The sequence below is a fragment of the Dipodomys ordii genome, unplaced genomic scaffold (genome assembly GCF_000151885.1).
Source record: "Dipodomys ordii isolate 6190 unplaced genomic scaffold, Dord_2.0 Scaffold12, whole genome shotgun sequence".
Taxonomy (NCBI): Eukaryota; Metazoa; Chordata; class Mammalia; order Rodentia; family Heteromyidae; genus Dipodomys; species Dipodomys ordii.
The window spans coordinates 4146013-4167049 of record NW_012267228.1 but is presented as its reverse complement, the minus strand read 5'-3'; the positions used below and the strand labels follow the sequence as shown (position 1 = coordinate 4167049).

Here is a 21037-nt window from a genome sequence, read left to right as displayed (position 1 = left end):
CAATACTTTAAGTCTAGGTGCTTGAATATTTTCTGTAGTTCATTTTGTTGACTTCCAGTTTTATTCCATTGTGGCCTCCTAGAAGGGTTATTTCAATTACCTTCTATTTAATAAGATTTGCTTTATGTCCTAAAATATGATTCTGGGGAAAACCCCAACATCTACAAAGAATGTGTATTTTGCAGCTGCTAGATGACATATTCTAGTCATGCCTATTAACAAAGCTTCTTTGTTGATTTTTAGCCGGATAACCTATTAGTGAGAATGACATACTAAACTCTCCCACGGTTATTATACTGGGTCAATCTGAGTTTCTAGTTCCAGTGGTGTTTAATTAATGAAAATGAGTGTGTTGATGTTTGGTAAATACAGGTCAACAATTATTTCCTCTTCATGGGTTGTTGCCTTTACAAAAATGAAGTGACTTTAGTCTCTTTTAATTTTGGCTTGAAATCCGTCTTTATCAGATACAAGCATGCTTTTAGGGTCCATTCACATAGAAAACCTTTTTACCAACCTTTCAACCTAAGCCAATGTTTGTCATTGTCAGTGAGATTCTCTGTCTTCTGAGTAGAGAACTGAGACCACTGGCTTAACACTGAAATGTATGTGGTATTTCTTGTCTTTCTTTTTTTTTTTTTTCCTGAATGAATTCTCACTTCCCAATATTCTTGTCTAGTGGGATTTAATCTTTCCTGTATTTTCTTGGGTGTCTTTATCTTCCTTTTTTGTGTGCAGAATTCCTTTAGTTTATTTGTTATGTTTTTTTTACAGTGTTGTTTTAGTGGTCACAAATTCCTCTAGTTTTTATGGTGGAAGTTTTATACATTGTCCTCAATGTGAATATCCTTGCTGCATAATTAAATCTCCATTGACAATTGTTTTCTTTGAAAACTTGGAATATGCTGGGTGCTGGTGGCTCATGCCTGTAATCCTAGCTACTCAGGAGGCTGAGATCTGAGGATCGTGGTTCAAAGACAGTGCAGGCAGGAAAGTCCGTGAGGCTATTATCTCCAATAAAAACCACTAGAAAACTGGAAGTGGCGCTGTGGCTTAAGCGGTAGAGCGCTCGCCTTGAGCTGAAGAGCACAGGGACAGCGCCCAAGCCCAGAATTCAAGCCCCACAACCGTCCAAAAACAAAACAAACTTGGAATATATCATTCTATGTTCTCCTTTAGTTTCTGCTGTTCTGATGGGTTTTCTTTCATGTGACATGTCATTATCCTCACAGCTTTCAATGTTCTTTGTCCTATATATTTAATATTCGGATTGTTTTGTCTAGATTTCTTTTCTCATCATGCTTATTTGGTATTCTGAAAGCCTCCTGGGCCTGAATGACCCTCTCTTTCTCAAGAGTGAGAACATTTTTTGCTATTAATTTATTCAGTACATTTTTTTCACTTTTGGCTTTGGGGAGGGGAGAGGAAAGCCGTCATGGGACTTAAATTCTGTCTGGGCACTGTCCCTGAGCTTTATTTGTTCAAAGCTAGTGCTCTACCACTTTCAGCCATAGCTCCACTTCCCATTTCTAGTAGTTACTTGGAGAGAAGACATTTCTGCTTGGGCTGGCTTTGAACCACAGGCCAAGTTCACAGCTTCCTGAGTAGCTAGGATTATAGGCAGGAACCACCAACATCTAGCTGGCGTTTATCTCTTCTCCTCTCGTATATCCATGATTCACAGGGTTGTTCTTTGGTGTCCTGAAGGTCTTGCATGATGTGTTTGATGTTTTTTAGTGTTTTTGTTTTTGTCTAACTTATCGACTTCTACCTTATCTTCAAACCCCATCACTATTTCCAACTTGTTCCATTTTGTTAGTAAGGCCTTCAATTGATTTTTTTGTTAGAGTTGACATTTCCAGGATTTCACTGATTTTCCAGGATTTCTGCTTTTGAATTCCTCCTTTTCATTCCCATATTGTCTTTATTGTTTAAGACAGCTGTGTTTGTATCCTTGGAACTCATTCAGGGGCTTTAATCCTATTGATCTTTGCTGTTGACTTTATTGTTTAAAATGTCATCAGCTTCACTATCAAATTGTCTTAATTATTAAAACTGTTGGCTTTTGAAGGAAACATGTTGTCTTGTTTTTCTTATTACTTATGATTCCACCCTGGGATTCACACATCTGAAACCAAGTTGTTTTTAGAAGTTTTCATCACTTGTAGTCTTCCAGTTGAAATAGTCTCACTGTTCATGTAGAAGAGTGTAGTGGCTGGGCTCAGGTGCATTTCCCACTACTGCACTGGGGAGGATGGCTCAGTGTACAGTGCACCAGGATTGATTCTCAGCACTGCTCAGATTCTGTTTGTGTCTCCTGAGATCTTAAGTGTCTGAGTCTCAGGGTGACCCCATTGATGGCATCAAAGAGTGGGTGAGCAAACATACCACTGAGCTCTTCACCTGCTGGGGAAGAACTAAGAGACTTATTTGCTCTGCCTATTGTCTTAATGTTGACAGACATTGTCCAGTAGTTTGCCTTCCTAACAGGAGAAGGAAGCAGTGGAAGTTTCATAGTTGAGAAGGTCTAGATTTGGGCCCTCAGTCCTGACTATGAGTAGGTACACACAGTAGGATGCCTGCTTGTAGCTATCTTAATGTAGCATTCATAACTTTAGGCAGATGAACTATTACAAAATATTCTATAACCATTTGGAACACAGAGAACTCAGCAGATTTCAGTGTGAAAAATGCTAAAACTTGCCATATTGAAGCTCCCAAAGCATATGAAAAAAAAACAGTGTCAACAGAGGTATTCTCTGGAAAAGAGATGCCACAAATGTTGTCCCTGGCACATTAATACATCTGTTGTTTTAACACTGCCAAATTTTCTGTCACATTATTTGAAAGCTGACATGTTTAGATTGGGTGTTGGTGAAAGGTGGGCGTATGCTGGCTCTGAAACACCAAAAAGAAAGCAGTAAGAACTGGACCAGGGGAGACACACTGCACCAGATAACAATTCATTGTCTTGATTCAAAGCCTCTATTCAGTGATTCACAGGATACTGTTACAAGGACATTATTTTTTTTTAAGTCTATTCATTTATAAAATCCATTTATTTCATACTTTTTGTTTAACAGCTAGGATTCAGTGTTAGTGATGTGACTGACCCAAGTGAAAAAGTACTAACTGCAATCATTTTAAGTGCCACTTCAGAAGAATAAGGTTTCAGCTATTATGACTTCGTGACTTTAAATTACAATACTATCTGACTTAAAGAAAATTATATTACTGTGACTTTATATTATAATCCTACTTTGAGTAATATGTAACAACAAACAACTGCACTAAACAACATCTGCAACATCCATCTAGTCACTGCTATTTGGGTACTCACTCCAACATACAGTCACTCTTAAGTCAACTGCCTGTTACAATAAAGAAGATTTGTGAAGTTGGCTTCTCTATGGAAGAAAAGGAAAAACATCTAAGGACATTCTGAAATTTAGAAATCAAACCAAATATCTTTGCCAAGCAGTGTACCCACTCTGGAAAGCTGGTGGTTGCTAGATGCAGGAAGCAACTGACCAAGGGGAGTGTTTTGTAATATTTTTCTGCTTCTGGGAAGGCAACAGAAAACAAAACAAAACAAATTAACTATTACATTTAGAATTAAACACATTCCCTTGGGTAATTATATATGTGCAACCTATATATGGTAATCAAAAGTACCATATTCTATCACTGTATTAGAAAAGCAGGCAAAGGCCCACACTAATTCCTATTACGCTTGTTTCTTGGCTCAGTCTCAGCATTTTCAGCTGCTCTTGTGCGGCGGTTCTGTCTTGGACTTACTTCTCTGTCTTGAAGATCATTTCTGAAAACAAAAAGAAAAGAAAGGAGATCTTAGAAAGCAATACTCGCTATTCTAAAGCAAGGTCTAGATTATAAATATTTTCACAGGGATTATTTCATTAAAACCTCAAATAGCCTTCCATTCCATTTACAAGCCTCCAGCTAGTATAAACACCATCATTCCCACTTTATAAATGATAAACAGTGAAAATGCAAAGATCACAGAAAAGCAATCTTTCTTCTGAATTCACATCTAGCAGTTTTACACTTCTGCTTAACATCTTAACATTTTAAAAGCTAGGGGAAAAAAGTTTCCTCTATCCTAACAAGAAAGTCCAGATAGTGTTACTGAGAGAAGAGCAGTAAACTTTTTCTGGCCCATTGGGCTCAAGCAAAGTTTATCCACTGAAGAGCAAAAGTGAAGTCAGACTGCTCACGAGAGAGGACAGAGAATAATTTTGCAATCACACGGGGAAAGACTCATTGCTTCTGGAGATGACAGGAAGTACAACATCCACCTCTGGAGGGTAGAAATTCATTGCAGACAGATGATCTCACATAGACACCAAGGAACGCTACAATGGGAGGGTGGAAGTAGTACTGGGAAAACACCATCCTGTGACACAGGAGCATGGACGTACAGAAGACAGAGGCTGCAGCAAGGCAACAGAGAAGTCCTACATATGAGCCCAACACCAAGTCAGATGCAGGCATGAAACAGCCACAGAGAAGACCGAAAGGTAGGCAGGAGGGAAATCAACCCCACATTATACAAGAGCATTATAAAAAGCATATAACTGCTAGAGGAATGTAGACCCCCTGATGCACTGAAGGTTATGTGAATCACCAGAAAACCAGCCAGGCCAAATCCTGAATTACCTGGCTCAATTTCCCATGTCTGTTTCTAGACATAAACACTATTTATTTCAGTCTTGTGGGTATTTCACAGTATGTTCACCATTCAGTCAAAACTTATGACACAAAAGGAGGAAAAACCCTAGAGAAAAAAGCAACCGGCAGATACAAGATAACTCATTTGTTGGAACCATTAGACCAGGACTTTAATACAGTTATAATCACTACATAAAAAGGCTTTAGTGGGAAAGCTGGACACCACCCATGGTCAAATGGAGAACTTCAGCAGACAGGGAAACAATGAGCTAAATAGACAAGTTAGGACAAATTCACCAAAGAAAAACATTCCTTCAAAGGATTCATAACGATGATGCAGAAAGGTGATGAAAGACATGGTGAACTTAAAAGACACATCAATAAAATTCATCCAAACTTAAGAAACAATGAGCGTGCAAAAAACAGAATCACTGGAAAAGAGAGACATAATGGAAAATAAACTAGTTGGCTGTAAATTTTCTACAAATAACTAAAGACATCAAGACCAAAAGCGGTTAAAAGACTCAAATCAGAATAAATAAGAAAAATAAAGGAACCATAAATAAAAGCATCCAGACAGCTATGTCATGAAGATAAAACAGAAGCTGGAGACAAGTCTGAACCCCAAAGGGGTGCTTCCAGTTGGAGAATGCCTCCCTTTGTCAGAGGGTCCACTCAAACAAATAAAAAAAATCATTAGCCACAAGATTTGCAATCTCAAAGGGATCATCTGAGCTGTGGGGAAGATATGCATTTCTCTATGTGTGGCTCTTCCTATTGAGATTCTGCTCCAGCACCAGCAGGACAGACAATTCTATATTCAGAGCACATCAATTCCTATATACCTTCTGATGTCAAAGCAACAATGAATTAGCCCAAAGAGTCCCTCTCCTCCCACACCCCATGCCGCCGAGGCCACATTAGCTTCCCCTGTCTGCCTACCTCCAAAAGAGCCATGGACATCATAGTCCTTCCCCTCCCCAAAGGTCAAAGTATACTCAGATGGGTACACCTCCTCTGGGGGCAAGAAGACCTTGGCTTTACTCCCAGGCAACCAAGTCAGAACAGCCAAAACAGGTCTGAAAGAAATATTTAGGTTGACAACACCAAAGGCCATTGATGATGCAGGTGCACAAAATAATGCAGCGAATCTGGAAGGCACTTTAGTAGATTCTTATAAAATATACTGTTACTGTATTACCCTGTATTGAACTGCACTCCTTGGTATTTTCTTAAAAGAGCTGAAAACATATCTTCACACAAAATCCTGCACACAGCTATTCCTGGAAGCTTATTCCGAACCGCCAGAACTGGAAAGCAGCCAGGATAGCCTTCAGCAGGAGTAGATCAATCCGTACATCCAGACAATGAAATACTACTCAGCATGAAAAAGAAACAAGTTGTCAAACCAAGAAGAGACATGGAGGAAATTTAAATGAGTATTACAAAGGGAAAGAAGCCAAGTTGGATTGTTGAGTCCAAGTACACAACTTCTAGAAAAGACAAAAATTATGGGGAAAATACAAAACTCAGAACTTTCTATGCTTCAAGAGAAGGAGAGATGTCTAGATCATAGGTGACTTTGAGGAAAGTGAAACTATTCTACATGACACTAACACCGTATGTGCATGGCCTTACACACTTGTCAAACCCATACAGTGAAGAACACAAAAATGAATATTATAAAATGTTACAGACATTTTATAAACGAGATCTCACATTATTTTATTTCAAGGCTGTAAAGCTCCAGTAATCAAGTTTGTTACTGATGAAGACAGAAAAAGAAAGATTCCAGAAAAAGACCCACACATACACATTCAATCATTTTTCAGTAAAGGTTATTAAATGCACATAAGATAGTCTCTTCACACCACTGGAGCAAGTAAAGATCTCTGTATAAAAAAAGAAAATTTTAACCACAATCCACACGTTGTAATGTTACAAAAATTTGCTTCAAATAGGCTACAACCTTTAATAGACCTTAATAAAAAAAGACTAAAAGGTCTAGGACATGGGATCTTGAATTAGGCAAAAATTTCATATGCAGGACAAAAACAAAGCACATATATTCTTTTAAAACTCTGAAACATATTTCTTCAAAATTTCAAAATGAAAAGGCAAATAAATAATATAAAAAGGTGAGCGTAAAATCCCCATTAAGTTTTGCACTGTAGCATGTTCTGAATACAGTTTTTGACACATTTCAAAAGGCTTATATAAACTACAGCCTATAAAACTTGGTCAGACTTACAGAGCAGGGAATTCCCACTCCTCAGACCAGGCCAGGAGGCCACTGATGAATAAGAGCACTGTCAGGACGCAATCCACAGCCCACTTTAACCTGCCTGGCTCCCCATCCACAGGACTGTAAATAGAATGAACGGGTTTTGATAGTTTTACTCCTGCTGCTTTTAGGTAGTTTTCCACCCATTATTTTTGCTTCAAGTATTCTAGGGCACTTGTTAAGTGCATCTTCAAACTTCATTTTGCCAACCTCAGCCTTTTAATTGGATTATTTAAGCAACTTCAGTTTACTGCAATTATAGATAAAGTAGGATCTCTGTGTGCCATTTTGCTTCTGCTTTCTTAAGTATTAAACTTTTTTTTTCTACTGCAACATTTAAATTCCCCTATTTCTTACACTACATCTTGAATTTTATATTCTTAATGGTAGCCCTGGGATTGTAATGAGCATATTAATTTACAACAAAATCCCATTCTCAATTTTAAAAAAATATCACTTGGATTAATGTCAGTAATACACAAAAATTTGCTTCTATATAAAGCTTTCCTTCCAATCCTTGTGCTGTAAGTTGTCACATAAATCGCAACATATAGTATGACCCAAAACATAGATTTATAATGACTGCTTTATACCCTTACCTTTTAAAATGAGAGAAAAAGAAAAGTTATCATCAAAAACACATCAAAACTATCTTTTATATTGGTCTATGTATTTACCTTTACTGTAACAATTTGTTTATCTCAGGTCCTTCCCATTCAACCTAAGTAGATTCCCTTCAGTATTTCTTATAGAGCAGTTTCCTAACATTGAAGTTTTCTTGTCAGGGCTGGCCACTCACCCCTATGTGCCAATTAAAGGGCAGCAATGGTGAAAACAGACAAAGGAGATTCATTATGTGGCAAGGGCCTGCCACAGGAAGGCAGCACTGAAGCCAATCTTCAGCCATCTTTGGGTACAGACATGAGCTCTAGTCTTAAATAAACAAAAGTGAGGGGAGGGAGAGAGATAGGCATGCACAGTTATTATTATACATAGTCACAGAGATGACCCAGTGGTCAGAGGTGGTAGCAGATGGTCTGACAGTCCATTCTCTCAGAACTGGTCAGGTGGGGTCTCTAGGGAGCTGTCGCATGATGGGATAGGATACCAGGCCAAAGAAAATTGGAAAAGGCAGAGAAAGAGAGCAATAAGAGAGGATAATCAGCAGGGACCAGGGGTCCCAAGGCTCTCTAGTACTTGCACCCTGAGTTCCTGCAAGCAAGTATATTCGAGTTCATACAAGGAAGGTTACCAAGGATACACGCAAAAAGTAAGGCATCTATATTAATATTACAATCAGAGCTAAGACAGTTTGTGACAGACACTGGTTCCTTATTCTTTTGAGACAGAAGACTGCAGCCCAGGGAAAAGTCCAGACACAATGTCTAAGGTTAAGTTAATCAAAGTCTTTGTGTCCAGCCTACAAGGTCAGCACAGCTGCCAGCCTAAAAAAGGAGGAGGGCTAACACCCCAGTCTCTTCATTCTCTCAAGAGCTGTCTGTTTTAACTCTTCCACAGCTCAGCATTCCAAGTGCTATCAAAGTGGTTTTCCAACCTCTCAGTTTCCAGGTTTCACAGTTCAGCTTCAGAGTTCTCTACAGGGAGCAATCTCATCTCCATAGGCAATGGTGTCCATTTGGGGAGGGAGGGAGGGTGCCAGGCTCCACTATACTTTAGGAGTAGTTTAGTGCCTTATCATAAAGATGTAATTGATCAGTCCAGTCCTTTCCTGGATTCTGTGGTCACTGCAAAGTGAAAGGTTTAAAACAACGGACATAGATATAAACTGAGGCTGCTTTTAGTTATGTAGATGTCTTTCAGCAAAGGCAGCTTTCCTCAGGACTGACTCAGCTGCTGCTGTTTCTCTTGATGTCTTTATTCCTCCTTCAGTTTTCAGGTCTTTTTTTTTTTTTGGTAGATCATGGGGCTTGAACTCAGGGCCTAGACGTTGTCCCTGAGCTCTCTTTGCTCAAGGTTAGCACTCTACCACTTTGAGTCACAACGCCATTTCCGGTTTCCTGGTGATTAACTGGAGATAAGAGCCTCACAGACTTTCCTGCCCAGGCTGACTTTGAACCACAATCCTCAGAACTCAGTTTCCTGAGCAGCTAGGATGACAAGCGTGAACCACTGGCGCCTTGCTTCTCCTGCAGTTTTGAAGGGTAGATTTGTTAAATACGACATTCTTGGTTGATGTTTGGTGTAGCACTTGGTTTGAATGTGGCCTTCTATTGTCTCTGGCCTCCATGGTTTCTACCAAGAAATTACCAAATCACATATAGGTTATGAGTTTGCTTTTCTCTTGATTCTTTTAAGATTTTCTTCTTTACTTTTGGCAGTTAGATTATGGTGTGGATACCTCATTTTCTGTTACTTGGATTGTAGAGTATGTTGAATATGTAACTTTTTTGTTTCTTTTTTTGTCAGTTGGGGGGGGGGCACGCTTGAACTCAGGGCCTGAGCACTGTCCTTGAGCACTTTTTACTCAAGGCTGGTGTTCAACCACTTTGAACCACAGTTCTACTTCTGGTGTTCTGGTGGTTAACTGGAGATAAGAGTCTTATGGACTGTTTCTTTTTGCCCAGGCAAACTTTAAATTGAGATTCTCAGATCTCTGACTCATGAGTAGCTAGGATTACAGACATGAGTCACTGGTACCTAGCTGGATATGTAGTATTTTTCATTAAATTTAGGAAACTTTTAGCCACTATTTGTATACAAATTCTTTCTTATCCTTTTTCCATAGGTTTCCCATTATGCTGACATACTTACTGCCTGGTGTTCCATGGGCTCTGGAGCTATTTATTATTCTTTATCCTTTTTTCTGTTTCTCATAGTAGATAATATTAGTTGACCAATCTTCAACTTTAATGATTCTTTCTTCCTCCTACTGAAATTTGCTTTGAGCCTTGGTGAACTTGGTAAATTTTTTTAAATCAGTTCTTATGCCTTTCAAATCTAGAATGTGATTAAAAGAAAAAGAAGAACCAAAGAGACATCTATTTTGCTTTAATAGCATTCTGCATTTGGTGATTCACTATATTCCTATTCTCTGTTAGCTCTTTACACACAGTGCCTTGAGTTCTTTGAGTAATTTGATATAGGTGATTTAAAATCCACTTTTCTTCTTGGTCCAGCCACAGGAAGAAGCTCTTTCTAAGGGCCTCCTCCTCCTTTTTTTTTCTTTTTTTGTTGGTTGTAGGGCCTGAACTCTGAGCCTGTGTGTTCTCCCTCAGTTCTTCAGTTCAAAGCTAGCGCTCTACCACTTGAGCCACATCACCACTTCCGGCTATTTCTGCTTATGTGGTGCCGAAGAATGGAACCCAGAGCCTCATGCATGCAAGGCAAGCACTCTACCACTAAGCTACCTTCCCAGCCCTCCTCCTTCTTTATAATTAGTTGTTTTCCTGCTGCCAGTACTTTCAGTTCCCTAAGGTATGTATGGGGCAAAGGGCTCATCCAGAAAACTAATGCGTAATCTTGAGTGAGAGCCAAAATCTGGCAAGCATATTTCATGGACAAGAATCGCAGATAAACTGTCAACATTAATAAGCAAGAAATTATTTAACAAAATGTTAAGAAACCAAGTCTAACAATATATTTTTTTAAGTCTGACATCACCTCCAAATTAGACTTCTTTCAGGAATAACATCTAATTTAATATTGAAAAACAAAAACAATCCGTTACCATACAAACAAAATAAAGGAGAAAAAAATCCCTTATTTATCTCCACAGACATATTCAAAGCACTGGCTAAGCGGCTGCAGTGGTGACTCAACAAAGAATTTGTCTACTATGCTTCAGTTCTTCCCCCAGAACTACAAATAAAATTTAAAACTTTGATAAAACTCAACATTCAACCACATTAAAAACTAGGAACAGCCAGCACTGGTGGCTCACGCCTATAATCCTAGCTACTCAGGAGACTGAGACCTCAGAATCAGGGCTCAAAGCCTTCCTGTGCAGAAAGTCCCCATGAGATTTATCTCCAATTAGCCACTCAAAAATGGGAAGTGGATCTGAGGCTCTAAGTGGCAAAACACTAGCCTTGAGTTCAGGGATGGCACCCAGACCCTGAGTTCAAGCCTCACACCACCACCAACAAACAACAACAACAACAACAAAACACCTAGGAATGGGCTGGGAAGGTGGCTTAGTGGTAGAGTGCTCGCCTTACATGCTTGAGACCCTAGGTTCAATTCCTCAGCACCACATAAGCAGAAAAAAAAGTGGCACTGTGGCTCAAGTGGTAGAGTGCAAGTCTTGAGCTGAAGAGCTGAGGGACAGCACTCAGGCCCAGAGTTCAGGCCCCATGACTGGACCCCACCCCCACCCCCAAAAACACCTAGGAATAAAAAACAAAACACTGAATGTTAACCCTCTAAAACCTGGGATAGGAAAAAGATGCCCTTATTACCATCCTAGAAAACATATCCAATATGGCCAAAAATATGCAAATTTAAATCACAATGAGATAATACTAGCTCACCAAAATGATTAAAATTAAAAATACCAAAAATACTAAAATTAAAATTACCAAATACCGGATAAGTATATGGGACTCTGGGACTGACAGAGATTTGAACTAATGCAATCTCTTTGGAAACATATTTGGCCATAACTACTAACCCTTGCCTATGTATACCCTTGAATCCAACATTACTCTGGGAGTATTTCAACGAAGTAAATATGGAGGACATCTATGGCTATCTTTTTTTGTAGTTGTTATTTGAGTATAGTACTGTAGGTAAAGATTGAACTCAAGGATTCATGCTCTCACTTGACTTGCTTGTTCATGGCTGGTGTTCTGCCACTTAAGCCACAATTCCAGCCTGCCTTTTGCTGGTTATTTGGAGATGGAGTCTCAGACTTTTTTGCCCAGGCTAGCTTCAGACTTCTATGTCTAAGCCTCTTAAGTAGCTAGGATTACAGGCATGAGCTACCAGAGCCTGGCTACATTTACGTTTTTGAGGATTTTATGTATAATAGCCCTAAACTCTAAACAAACCATTTATCTATCAACAACAAAACAGACAAATTCATAGCATAGAATACTATGCATGAATGGTTCACAAACTTTAGCATGTAGCAGAATCACCTGAGGACGTGTAGGAAGGGGTCTGAGGATTCCACCCCACCATAAGAAGCAATGCCAAAGAGTGGGTTTACACACTCTCTCAGTAAACTGAGAGTGTACGTCTTGTGACTGTGACTATGACTTCCTGCTATTATGAAGTCATCCATAAACATTGTAGAAGAGTATCTGTTACTGGTCAAAATGAATTCTGTTTCTTCTGTTTGTTGACTGGTAACAAGCTCTTTTTTGAAAATCATTTTTTATAACTTTTACTCATATATTTTTTGGGGTCCTAAGGATTTTCTTATTATTTTGTATACTTGTTTTATATGGTAACTATTTTGCACAATTAAAAAAAAACACTGCTATAGATACAAGAGAAGGAACAAACTACTGTTATACACAATCATAGAAAAAAAGCTCACTGACATAACACAGTGCCAAAAATAAAACATCAAGGTATGTGTACCATATGATTTCATTTGCATGAAGTCTAAAATCATGCAAAATCAACCCACTGTGATTAATCAGAACAGTGCTTGTCGGTGGTGGGTTCTGATTTGGAGGCAGGAAGGAAGCTGTGACAATAGTGGTAATGTTCTACGTTACATCTAAACTGGGGTGGACTGCACAGGTCCTGAGAGAGCTTGGCTGTGTTGGCCCCTAGGGAAGCACACCTTGTGCCTGGGGTCTAGGGCTAGTTCTGTGATTCTCCATTTCACTAACCGAGGAAGGCAGAAGTGAAGCAGCACTCGCTGTAGGACAGTCCTTAGCTTTCATTCGTGCACTCTATCAGTCTGGGTTCATGAAAGGGCACAATAATTTGAAGAAAAAAGTTTTAATGTAAGTAATTCCTAACTATAACAGGGATTAAAATAACAAAGGAATAGCTAGTAAGCAGAACTCTGTAGAACACAAAAATAGCAAGATAAAAGGAACAGGTACAAGCCAGGTGCTGGTGGCTCACCCCTAAAATCCTAGCTACTCAGGAGGCTGAGATCTGAGGATCGCGATTCAAAGCCAGCCCAGGCAGGAAAAGTCTGTGAAACTCTTTATCTCTAATAAACCACTAGAAAACAAGAAGTGGTACTGTGGCTCAAGTGGTAGAGTGCTCGTCTTGAGCTGAAGAGCTGAGGAACAGCACCCAGACCCAGAGTTCAAGACCCACTACCGACAAAAAAAAAAAAAAAAAAAGGAACAAGTACAACTTCTACTACCTCAAGAGTTCCTGCCTCCCACCCAGACAGATGTGAACCTAACTGAAGAGGGCACAGCTGTGGCCATCCGCTGCAGGTGGAGCAATGGGCCTCCCTGTGATCATTACAGCAGACTCCAGAGACACTGTGTGGGAAGAGGCAGGCCTGTGAACACATGGGAACCAAGAGGCAAAACCCCTTCCTACTGCTGTTTCCTGGGTACCCTCAACAGACAACATTTAACAACAGAGTTGGCAAAGGAAAATTATTTAAAGGGCCCAGTTTAATCCTTACAGAGCAGGTGAGAGTATTTACAGAGCTGTCACACTTGGTGGGAAGGTAAAGCTGTTGAGAGGCATTACCTGATTCTACCTCTAAAACTACACTACAGTATAAGCACACATAGTAAAATCCACAGCAACTGAAGCTGTTTTATGCTCAGCTTCGATCCTGGCAGTGTCAGGTCAACAGAACTCTCCAAAGTTTTGTTCTCTATAAAGTGAAAAGATTGGGTTAGATGAAGTCCTGCATTCTTTCTGCTTTAACATTTTCTATCCACGAGCACTTAAGTGGTAGGATGTGCTCTCTCACAGTGATGATCCTATGAGGTCATCATTATCAAGAATAGCCTTGGGGCTCAAGAATGCTGGGCTATATAGCTTGATAGAGTTACTGGGATGGGGTTTCATTTAACATGAATGGGTGCAAGACAAAGTAATTGGTAAAGGAATAACCTCATCTCCCAAGCTTCAAAGACAAATAACATTAGGTGAGAAAAAGTACTGTGGCTGGCATCTCAAAAATGTTACTGATTTCAGACATGGGGCTAGAGCAGACCTAAGCACAAAGGGCATTTGAAGCCTATTTACAGAGTTCCTTCTTAATTCCCAGAGGAATAAGAAGTCACTGAAATCATTAACACAGAGGGATGAATAACTAATAAAACTTACACTTTGAAAAGATCACTTTAGCCTCAGTGTGGTAAGCAGAATATGAAGAAGCCAGAGGACACAAAACAAATTAAGAAGCTACTGTTCAATCAAGACATGATAGAAGCATGGATTATGGCAACGAGCAGTGGAAATAAACTGACGGGTTTTAGAGATATTTAAGAAGTAAAACCTGGGGCTGGGAAGGTGGCTCAGTGGTAGAGTGTTTGCCTTGCATGCATGAGGCCCTGGGTTTGATTCCTCAGCAGAAAAAAAAAAGCCAGAAGTGGTGCTATGGCTCAAGTGGTAACGTGCTAGCCTTGAGCTTAAGAGCTGAGGGACAGTGCCCAGGCCCAGAGTTCAGGCCCAAGACCGGACCCCAAAAAAAGAAGTAAAACCTACCGGACTGGTCATAGATTGGGAATACAAGCAAAGTAAAACAATATGTCAGGAAAGACTTGCAATTTCTTTGGCTTAGGAAATTGGCTGAAAAGGAACACTGGAAAAGGACCATGTTTCTATCCTGTCTTAGATTCCATCAAGCCCTCAGTTTTGTGTTTTGACAGGTATTAAAAGTATCCAAGAGAAGACATCAAGTATGTGGTTAGATACGTGTTGGGAGCTCAGAAGAGGTGTAGGCAGGAGAGATAAACTTATTAGGAAATCAGTTTAATCTTGACCAACACCAACAACTGGTTGAGGATAAACCAGAAAAGAAAAAGAAAGACAAGTAGCTGGGGAGAAGCAAGAGGGAAACCAGAGTTGGTGTTTCAGAAAGCAATAAAGGCAGATCATTAAGGAAGGTAAAGAGATCTGTAGTATAATGTGTAAGAGCTAAAGATGAGATCTAAAATATGTCCTTTGGTCTACAATGTTTTCAATGGAAACTAATTCAGAAGAACGATGGGCTAGCTGAATATGCTTCATCAGCTACTAAGGAAGGGACAAGGGATACAATGGCAGGTACAGAGGACACCACTGCATACTGAGAGCTAACTGTGAAGACACAGCTGAGGGAGAGAGTGCCTATATAAGAAAAAGAAGCAAGGAGGGCCAACGCTCCTGGCAAGAGTAGGAATGAGATAGAAATAAGAAGGGAATGAATGAGACTCAGGTAGGAGGAGGGACAGCCTCTAATTATAAAAGGAGAGATGACAATAACATGTACAAATATAAGTAGATGTCTACGTTTTGTGTGAAGATTCCCATATAATGACTTCTGTTTTCTTTATTAAAGTTCTCTAATGGTTATGAGCCAGTATTTAAGGCCAAACTACTAAACAATGCGTAGAAATAATCTGGACTTACAGAAACAATTTCTACTATTAGCCAGTGTTCCAATAGTATTCCATCTCTATACGGAAATATCAAAACAAGATTATTAATTGCTTAAATCAGAAAGTACATATATTCTCTTGATTGAAAATCAGCAGCATAAAATTAGCCTTTCTCAAAGTATAAGCTTATTTCTTGAGTATGAGAACTCACTTATATGATGCTTCCCAGGCCTCTTCTTCTTCCAGGAGATCTCTTATGATGTCTGAACTGGAACTGAAAGAATATGTGTATCAGTAGTGCCAGACAATGTGTGTGTGCTGTGTGTGTATACTTTCCACTAACATAAACCTCTAGTCTACAAGAACAGAAAAACAAACCAGCAGACCAGTGGTAGTTATGTGTGTGTACAACAAGGCGGGCAGGAAGGATGACAAAGTGGCAGAAAGAATCTGGAAGGAATCTGATGGCTCACTACCTCGACTGGGAGAATGGCGTCACAGTCACACACATGCATGAAAACCCATCAATATTTACGGTTTAATATTACACAATTTTATTAAAGGCATAAAAAAACCTTAAGGAATTTTCAATAAGAAAAAAATCAGAAGCCTAAATAAATCCCTCAATATAAAAACTTTACCTAAATTGAATAATCATGACTTTTTAAATTTCACACATCAACCAAAGATCAAACCGTGTTTTATTCAGTCTCTAACACCATGAAAAACAAAGATAGAAAAAACAAAAAATAAAAAAAACAACTCTAACAACGAGATTCACAAGAGATAAGTTCCTAATTGGCTTTTAGTCTCTTGGCAACCAAAGTCAAATAAATTCTAATTAATCCAAACTGTGCTAATAATGGAAATAGGTTATAAATGCATCCTGGCTCCAAGTCCTGTATCTCTGGCAAGGATATAAAGCAGATTTATAGAAGACATGTGTTATTTAAAAGAAAAAAAATTAAGGTTTTTAAAATCATTTTAAGCATCTTGTTCTTACCCAAATCAATATGACTTAATTTTAGAAAGCCTATGTGTATACCAATATCAAAAAAACCTCTTCTCAAGACCTCATGACCTGAAATAACACGGCACTGTAGGAACAACTCAACCTTTCTCACTCTGCAGGCAGTGTAGAAGGCTGAAGTATCCCAACCCCAAGTGTGAACCAAAGGTTTGGAAATGTTAATGCAATCTTTTCTTTTTTGCAGTTCTAGCTATAAAACCCAAGGCCTCAGCCAAGCTTAGGAACATGCTCTACTACTTGAGCCACGCCCCCAGCCCTTTTTTGTACTTGGCATTTGTGTTTCTGTAGGGTTTTGTTACTAAGCTGGCACCATATTGCTAAAACTGCTCAACCGCACTTCTAGCCCTTTATTCTACTGGTTATTTGCAATCTATACCCCACAGCTGATCTGTGCTGTGATCCTCCTAAATTTGTGCTTCCCCATGTTGCTGTTGATGGCAAGCCTTTGCTGACCCCAGCCCCTGGGCTACCCTGTGGCTAGTTAGTAACAGGCATGTAATGCCTTAGCTAGCCATTGGATGAGATGGAGTTTCACCCACTTTTTTTTTTTTTATATGCTCAGGCAGGCCTTGAACTCCAATCCCTGAGAACCACCTCCCAGCTGCTATAATAAGCTTGAGCCACCATACCTGGCTTCACTGGTTTTGTCAGGAGTAGAGCATCATTTCCCTGCTTGAGTGCACACCTGGACTAGGAGTCTCCCTACTTTAGGATTCACATCATTGCTCAGATCACAGAAACACATTATTGAACCCATCTTCCCTCAGTAAGAAAGAGCCTCTTGTACTTCTCTGTCTGAGCTGGCCTAGGACAGCTGTCCACCCAATCTCAGCTTCCCAAGCAGCTTGGGAGGAAAGGTGCGCACTATTGTAGGAGCTATGGGTTGAGAAATGCAGATCTCTTATACTGTTCTTCCCAAGCTGGCCTTGAACTGCAATCATCTCAAACTCAGCTTCCCAAGTAGCTAGGCTTACAAAGTGTGAAGCAAAGGCACTAAGATTTGTAGTTCTTCTTCTCCTCATTGTCTTCAAATAGCTGTACAAAGGAGTTTCAACGTACCAGTTTGTATGTATAAAGTATTTTGTTTTTGAGACTTAGCCTCACTACTATTGCTGGACTTTGTTTATGAAGTATATGGGATTACAGATAAATGCTACCACACATAGCTATCAATCATATTCTAAATGTTACTCTTATAACTACCACACATCGCTATCAATCATATTCTAAATGTTACTCTTATAATGACTAAAGTTTAAAATCTCTGAAGATTTGAAGTGACAGCAGATCATTCTCAACCACTTCTGACAAACCACTCTGAAGCAATACCTGCCTAAAATGCCTGAATAGGAAAGAGCAACAGTGGCCATACCAACTGTCTTATGCAAGTGATTTCCTCCCCCAGTTCCCTGGATCTCAAGGGGCTCCGTGCAGGGTTCGCCGATGGGGAGTCCCACATGCAATGGCCTATGTGGGGGCAAAGTCACACCCCAAGTGCATTGCCTCTCTAGATACCCAGCACAGTGGCTCACAGGCATCTGAGAACAAAGAATGCATGTGTAGTAGTACCTTTCAATATCTGTGGCTTGAGAAAATACAGTGATTTTTAAAAAGTGATAAATTGATCACGATAAATGATTATGAGTTTAGTAAGGGGTTGGAGTCAATGCTCAGGTGTTAGAGCACCAGCGATGAAAGCATCAGATAACAAGTTTAAGTTCCAGTCTCAGACAAAAGAAAAAAAATTTCAGTAATATTTAGTTCATATATCTTCACTGCTGCAGTATAAGCACATATTTTTCCATTTATAGCTTATTTTTTAAAATAATTTTTATTGAGGTTAAATGATTACATAAATTTCACAAATTTCACAGTATTGTGGGATAGTGATACCTACAGTCACAAACACATTTTAACCTTCACGAGGCAAATTGTCACTATGATGTTTGTGAATTCTATGAGCTTTGGTAACTCAACTATTTCTTCCACATCCAGTAATATGTACATTTTTTTTCCTTTTGCTTAGTGTGAGCTGTTCCCTCTTTTCCTTTCATTCCCTCCCATCACCGCCCTTGAGTTGCTTAGTTCGTTTTCATCAATGTCCAGTGCAGCTGATTGGCCCCTCTATTGTATATTTTCCTGTTTCCTTCTGATTCTGTGCCCTCCTCCTGACTTCCCTCAGATGCATATATATACACCATATGTGGTCAAGAACATGGAGTTCATTTAGAAATGATATATAGGTACCACAATTTTTGGATCCATTCATCTGTGGTGGGACATCTGGGTTGTTTCCATATCCTGGCTATTGTGAACAGTGCTGCAATGAACATGGAGGTGCATGGGTCCTTGCATCCTGGTTCCTGTTGCTCAGGGTAGACGCCTAGGAGTGCTATGGCTGGGTCATACTGGAGGTCTATGTTTAGCTTTCTGAGGTACCTCCAGACTGCTTTCCAAAGTGGTTGTATTAGTATACATTTCCACCAGCAATGCAGTAGGGTTCCTCTTTCTCTGCATTCCCTCCAGCGTTTGTCATTGGCTGGATTTACTGGGGTAAATTCAGGTGGTATCTCAGGGTTGATTTTATTTGCACTTCCTTTACAGCCAGGGATCATGAACATTTTTCTCTCTTTTCTAGATGAGTACTCTACTACTTGAGCCAGGCACCTACCCATTTTGCTTTTAGGTTGTTTTTCAGATAGGATCTTGTAGCCAACTACCATCCTCCCGTGTTTCTGAATGAGAAGGCAGGACCCATAGGCGTGTGACCTCAGGCCTGTGCGATGTTATAACTGATTGGAACTCCTAAGCTAGGCTGATGGTAGCTTAGATGACCAGGCTGTAGACCCTGGATCCCGTCACACAACCAGAAAAAGAGTAAAGTCAGCTCCTGCCAGCACCTCCCCTAACATACATACTTTTCTTTTTCCTTTTTTTAACAGGAAGGCTTACTTAGCTAAGTAAGCAGGACAGTCCTGCCTGTCACCTAAAGTCTCACCACTTTGTCTAGAAGCTTTCAACCCACCTGTACAAATCACTTACTTGTTAAAGGAAAATATCTGCTGCACATTAGTGGCATAAACCTAAGAGGTTTTTGGTATGCTGCCTCAATGGAAACAGACAGTAGAGGAGATTCACAAAAACACCGAGAGTTGCCTATACTCTTGCTCTGTGCCTTTAATGCCACTGCCCAGCCCGGCTGGTGGTTCCCCAAAGACCTTCTATCTACTACACTTCACGTACTACCAGAAAAATCACCAAAGCAACCAGTGGACTGTCATTGTGTCAGTCCAAGTGGGAAGTCCAAGTTTTACCTACCTAGGAGTGACAAGATGACCTGTTATGCTTGCAGTTTCAACTCTAGTCACCACTGAGGTACTAAGAGTTGATATATACAATGCTCTGCTACATTACAGAACTTCTAGAACTTCTAACCACCCATCCCCGTTTTTTGTGCCAGTCCTGGGGCTTGAACTCAGGGCCTAGGCTCTGTCCCTGAGTTGTTGTGGGTTTTTTGGTTGTTTTTTTTTTTTTTTCTCAAGGCTAGTGCTCTACTAGTTGAACCATAGTTCTGCTTCCAGCTTTTTTGGTAATTAACTGGAGATAAGAGGCTCCTGTACTTTCTTGTCTAGACTGACTTTGAATGGTGATCATCAGATCTTAGCCTCTTGAGTAGCTAGGATTATAGGTGTGAGGCCCCACTGCCTGACTTGTTCAACTCTTTTAAAGCAATGTACTCAGCTATATTCTACTCAACAGTCACATTCCTGAAATTAAATAGGACTTTTTAAAGAGTACTTACTGGGCCTAACATCCAATGTTTCTAAAATTAACACTCACAGATCTCTTCCTTTTGAGCAATCTTTGAAGTCTTAGTAATTTTACTATGTCCTGAAGATCAAAAACTCCTTTAAAATATTTTCAAGTCTTGTTAAAAAAAAAAAAAGATAATTACTCACTCTAGCATACCCAACGTCAGAGCATTCACAATCCCAAGCAAATACAACTTTTAAACCTAGAACAATGAACTTCTTCAGAATAAACTTCACCTTCTCTGTTTTTGGTCAGTTGTAGAGCTTGAACTCTGGGCCTGGGCGCTGTCCCTCAGCTCTTCAGCTCAAGGCAAGCACTCTACCACTTGAGCCACAGTGCCACTTCCAGCTTTTTCTGTGTAATGTGGTGCTGAGGAATCGAACCCAGGGCCTCATGCATGCGAGGCAAGCACTCTACCACTGAGCCACCTTCCCAGCCCCGGATCATTAAATTTTAAGAAGCTCTATAAACGTGAGTTCTGACACATAAAAGCTAACAGCTCCCCTGGGGAGGGGCATTCAGATCAGGCTCTCTGACACCATCAGTCCAGGCCAGAGTGCATCTTGGTTTGCTTTTGTGTATGTATGTGCTGATACTGAGGCTAGAACTCATGGCCTCACACTCACACTCAGCTTTTTTTTTTTTTTTTTTGGTCCAGTTGTGGGGCCTGAACTCTGGGCCTGAGTGCTGTCCCTCAGCTCTTCAGCTCAAGGCTAGCACTCTACCACTTGAGCCACAGCG

At 40.0% G+C, this 21037-nt stretch overlaps 1 protein-coding gene across 2 annotated transcripts in view; it reads right to left on the bottom strand.

Annotated features, from left to right (window-relative positions):
• Window positions 1-3040: 3040 nt before the first annotated feature.
• Rad18 (RAD18 E3 ubiquitin protein ligase) overlaps window positions 3041-21037 on the bottom strand; it is an 87555-nt gene continuing 69558 nt past the window's right edge. For both annotated transcript variants that reach the window (XM_013010563.1, XM_013010564.1), the window contains 2 exons: window positions 15665-15727; window positions 3041-3820 (listed from right to left, as the gene is read on the bottom strand). In XM_013010563.1, the coding sequence (XP_012866017.1) occupies window positions 3718-3820; window positions 15665-15727 (166 nt within the window). In that variant the 3' untranslated portion in view covers window positions 3041-3717. The remainder of the gene's footprint in view (window positions 3821-15664; window positions 15728-21037) is intronic.